This window comes from Salvelinus fontinalis, chromosome 8 (assembly GCF_029448725.1).
Source record: "Salvelinus fontinalis isolate EN_2023a chromosome 8, ASM2944872v1, whole genome shotgun sequence".
NCBI lineage: Eukaryota > Metazoa > Chordata > Actinopteri > Salmoniformes > Salmonidae > Salvelinus > Salvelinus fontinalis.
The window spans coordinates 39,312,192-39,317,191 of NC_074672.1; the positions used below are offsets into that span (position 1 = coordinate 39,312,192).

Genomic DNA, 5,000 nt, shown 5'->3' on the forward strand with positions numbered 1-5,000 from the left:
TAGCTTTAGGGAATGTGGGTTTTCCTACTTTTTTACTTGATCATGCTCGAGTCAAATATCCGCTTTTCAACCCCTCAAATCATCATCATCATCATAATCATAATACTCTTCCTCTCAATCATCTTCCTCAGCATCATCTTCCTCAGCATCATCTTCCTCACCATCATCTTCCTTACCACCATCTTCTTCATCGTCATCACCTGTATAGTAACTAGGGCTGTATTTAAATATTAGGGGTCGTGCAGAAGCAGTTTTATTATTTAAGCCAATAGTAAGATGTGTCCATGAAAAAAAACACAGGTTGACACAACACTAATCAGTAATTTAAAATATTTCCTGACAGCCATAATATCTCATTAAACTAATGAGTGCTCAATTAAGAACATATCAGCAGCACATTCAAGTGTTGTTGACAAATGTATCTTTTTAATTTTAAAACATTTCCACCACAATATCTGACCTGTGAAATATTATTGCTTACACATACAGTATATACTGTATGCCATCTAGCAGACTCTTTCATTGAAAGCGACTTATAGTCATGCATGCATAGCTTTTACCTACGGGTGGTCCCAGGAAGTAAACCCTCTATCCTGGCATTGCATGTGTCATGATCTACCAACTGAGCTACAGATGACCAGGTGTAATTGCTAAACTTCAAAATCCAGAGAATTACATTCTTGTGGTGTCTATTCATATTCAATCCATATCATTTGGAAACTGCGGGGCTATCCATAACCGATTGCAACATTGTGTGTGTGTGTGTGTGTTTGTGCATGTGTGTGCATGTGTTCGTGTGTGTGTTTGCGTGTGTGTGCGTGTGTACGTGCGTGTGTGTGCGGTGCAGTTGTAGTGAAGCATCTGCTGAAATAAATTCACTAATTATAAGCTTGTTATATAAAGAGCTTGTGAGCAGCATGAGAAAGGCTGTGAACCCTGTTAGAAGATGAAGGGATGAGAGAAGGATGGAGGAGGGATGAAATGTGGGATGGAGGGAGGGTTGGTCATCAGCTTTTGTGCTTAATAACGTCCTTCATTAAAAATGTTTTCCTCATTTCGCTCAATCTGCCTCTTTCTCTCTCCTTCTCTATCTCCTGCCTGCCTTCCTACGCTTCCTCCGAGCAAGAGAGGCAATCTTTTTACAATCCTTTTACATGCAAACTCCTCTTACACACGCATATCACAAAAGCTTAACATCCATGCTGTGTGTGTGTGTGTGTGTGTGTGTGTGTGTGTGTGTGTGTGTGTGTGTGTGTGTGTGTGTGTGTGTGTGTGTGTGTGTGTGTGTGTGTGTGTGTGTGTGTGTGTGTGTGTGTGTTGTGGCTGAGGGCATGTTCAGCAAGCCTTTCTGCCTGCGGCTCGAGCGTAATGTCATCAGAGCCAGACGAACAAGCATGTATGACTGTGTGTATAAGTATGTAGGTGTGTATGTGTGTGTGTGTGTGTGTGTGTGTGTGTGTGTGTGTGTGTGTGTGTGTGTGTGTGTGTGTGTGTGTGTGTGTGTGTGTGTGTGTGTGTGTGTGTGTGTGTGTGTGTGTGTGTTGTGGCTGAGGGCATGTTCAGCAAGCCTTTCTGCCCGCGGCTCGAGCGTAATGTCATCAGAGCCAGACGAACAAGCATGTATGACTGTGTGTATAAGTATGTAGGTGTGTATGTGTGTGTGTGTGTGTGTGTGTGTGTGTGTGTGTGTGTGTGTGTGTGTGTGTGTGTGTGTGAGCGTACAGTGTTTTAAAAAAGGCACAGCTGTCCACTGTGAGATGACACACCGTCACACTCAACACTCAATACAACGTGCTTGACTAGAGAGAGAGAGAGAGAGAGAGAGAGTGAGAATTTTTACTGTTTATTTCACTTTTGTATATTATCTACCTCACTTGCTTTGAAAATGTTAACATATGTTTCCCATGCCAATAAAGCCCCTTGAATTGAATTGAATTGAATTGAAAGGAAGAGATAGAGATAGAGAGAGAATAACCAGACATGTGAGTAAACAACCAAGCTGGCCAATGAGATAGATCCAGAGAGAGAGCGAGAGAGAGAGAGAGAGAGAGAGAGAGAGAGAGAGAGAGAGAGAGAGAGAGAGAGAGATAGAGAGAGAGAGAGAGAGAGAGAGAGAGAGAGAGAGATACATATATATATAGAGAGAGAGAGAGTCAGTCCTGTGCTGTTATTCCCAGGCTTGCTAGCTGGCAGTGAAGGCTACTGCTCTGTTCTGTTCTGATCTCTCTGCTCTGATGGGGTTTACGACCCACAGAGTCAGGGCTTGGGGTCCTGAGGGCACTGAGTGCTTCTGTCGCTGATCCCTGACCCCCTCTATTCCTCTCTCCCACTGGGCATTGCTCTACCATACCAACCCCCTACAACTTACCAACGTAGCTGTGGCTGCTAACGCATGCTATCCGACGGCTAAGGATCGAACCTCAACGAGAAGGCTAACTGGACAGCTCATGGATTGCTAACAGATTGCTAATTGGAAGCTAACCAGAACTGAACCAGAAGCTACACGGACTTCTAATCAGGCTCTAACTGGACTGCTAAAGGATCAGTAACCAGCTTTCAGCCCCCTCCGCCGCTCTCCGCTCACCCAAGAACGACTGATCTGGCCAGGGGATATGACAGGTAAGAGAACCAGTGGAACAAATAACAGATAGATGGAACACTGGAGCGTCAGCAGGGCTACTGTTAGAGGACATCTGTCAACTCAATAACTCAACAGTGAAATTCTGTCTAATGACTATGTAGTGGCAATATTATCGGCACATTGTTATTATGTCTTTGTGTGTGTCTGTGCGTGTCTGTCTGTCTGTCTGTCTGTCTGTCTGTCTGTCTGTCTGTGCGTGTCTGTCTGTCTGTCTGTCTGTCTGTCTGTCTGTCTGTCTGTCTGTCTGTCTGTCTGTCTGTGCGTGTCTGTCTGTCTGTCTGTCTGTCTGTCTGTCTGTCTGTGCGTGTCTGTCTGTCTGTCTGTGCGTGCGTGTCTGTCTGTCTGTCTGTCTGTCTGTGCGTGTCTGTCTGTCTGTCTGTCTGTCTGTCTGTCTGTGCGTGTCTGTCTGTCTGTCTGTCTGTCTGTCTGTCTGTGCGTGTCTGTCTGTCTGTCTGTCTGTCTGTCTGTGCGTGTCTGTCTGTCTGTCTGTCTGTCTGTCTGTCTGTCTGTCTGTGCGTGTCTGTCTGTCTGTCTGTCTGTCTGTCTGTGCGTGTCTGTCTGTCTGTCTGTCTGTGCGTGCGTGTCTGTCTGTCTGTCTGTCTGTGCGTGTCTGTCTGTCTGTCTGTCTGTCTGTCTGTCTGTCTGTCTGTGCGTGTCTGTCTGTCTGTCTGTCTGTCTGTCTGTCTGTCTGTCTGTGCGTGTCTGTCTGTCTGTCTGTCTGTCTGTCTGTCTGTCTGTCTGTGCGTGTCTGTCTGTCTGTCTGTCTGTCTGTCTGTCTGTCTGTGCGTGTCTGTCTGTCTGTCTGTCTGTCTGTCTGTCTGTCTGTCTGTGTGTGTGTGTAAGTCACAGTGGCGTAAAGTAACTAAGTTAAAATATGTTGAAGTAGTTTTTTGTTCAGTACTTTACTATTTATATTTTTAACAACTTTAACTTTTTACTCCACTACATTTTCCCTGACACCCAAAAGTACTCATTATATTTTGAATGCTCAGGCAGGACAGCAATATGGTCCAATTCACACACCTATAATAATAACGTGTTGTCATCCCTTCTGCCTCTGATCTGGCGGACTCACTAAACACAAACACTTTGTTTGTAAATGATCTGAGTGTGCCCCTGACTGTCCAGAAATACATAAAAAAACAAGAAAATCGTACCATCTGGTTTGCTTAATACAAGGAATTTGATGTATAACATACTTTTTACTGTTACTCAAGTATGAAAATGTAATACTTTTTCCACCACTGTACTTAAGTGCATTTAAAACCAGATACTTTTAGACTTTTACTCAAGTAGTATTTTACTCAAGTATGACAATGGAGTACTTTTTCCACCACTGGTAAGTCATGTGGTACATGACATTCGTGTGAGTCATTTGTGCTTAACCTGAGGCGTTGGTTGGTACCCTCCAAGTTCACAAATAATGACCCTCTCTGACAAGCTTTTTACACAGCTGGAGAGAGAGACCACGACATCACACTCATACCTCCCCTTTCACCTTGTCTGATACTATTACAACTCAAGTCTGGTGTCTATGAAGAGTGTTACCAGGCCGCTGTCAGAGTATCACATCTACCCACCGTATCTCAGATCCTGACACTATAAATACCACTATGTCCCAGACCAAACAGTCACAGGAAGTTATTTCAATGAGGCCCGCAGAGGATCCGATACCCAATATCTGGTGTGTGTGTGTGGGGGGGTGTGTGTGGGGGTGTGTGTGTGTGTGTGGGGGGGTGTGTGTGTGTGTGTGTGTGTGGGGGGGGGGGGTGTATGTGGGGGGGGTGTGTGTGTGTGTGGGGAGGGTGTGAGTGTAGGGAGTGTGTGTGTGTGTGTGTGTGTGTCAGACCTTGGGAAGAAGATATGTATCTCGTCTTTGAACTAGAGAAACTTTCAGATATTTATGGGTTTTTCACAATTGACTATGAAGTGTGACGGTAAAGTTGTTTGTGTAAATAGGTGTGTATCTGATCTCTCTCTCTCTCTCTCTAGCTGTAGTAGCAGTATCTATCCTCCTCTCCCTCCTCCTCCCTCTATCCCTCTCCTGTCCTAAGGGGTGTGTCTGTGACGGCCGGACGAAAGTCGTCGACTGCCGAGGGCGGGGTTTATATGACATCCCTCGCCATCTCCAACCCGACACTTTAGAACTCCATCTCCAAGACAACCGTATCCGAGGGCTGGGTTCCATGGCATTCCGAGACACGCCCCTGCTGCGTGTTTTGGACCTATCCAATAACTCTATCACGTCTGTGTCTCCCTCTACACTACTCGGTCTGAGAGGGCTACAACGTCTCAGTCTGGCCAGTAACGCCCTGAGAGAACTGGACAGAAGACTGCTAGGGCCAATACGATCTCTATC

At 45.5% G+C, this 5,000-nt stretch overlaps 2 protein-coding genes across 5 annotated transcripts in view; one reads left to right on the forward strand and one right to left on the reverse strand.

Moving 5' to 3' along the window:
* Positions 1 to 5,000, reverse strand: part of cacna2d3a (calcium channel, voltage-dependent, alpha 2/delta subunit 3a) — a 330,804-nt gene that overhangs the window by 49,498 nt on the left and 276,306 nt on the right. The gene's annotated exons all lie outside the window — the stretch shown is intronic.
* The window catches only part of LOC129861227 (leucine-rich repeat and transmembrane domain-containing protein 1), a 12,760-nt gene continuing 9,917 nt past the window's right edge, over positions 2,158 to 5,000 (forward strand). The window contains exons 1-2 of the mRNA XM_055932452.1: positions 2,158 to 2,619; positions 4,634 to 5,000. The exon at positions 4,634 to 5,000 is cut by the window's right edge and continues 24 nt beyond it. Coding sequence (XP_055788427.1) covers positions 2,613 to 2,619; positions 4,634 to 5,000 — 374 coding nt within the window. The 5' untranslated portion in view covers positions 2,158 to 2,612. The remainder of the gene's footprint in view (positions 2,620 to 4,633) is intronic.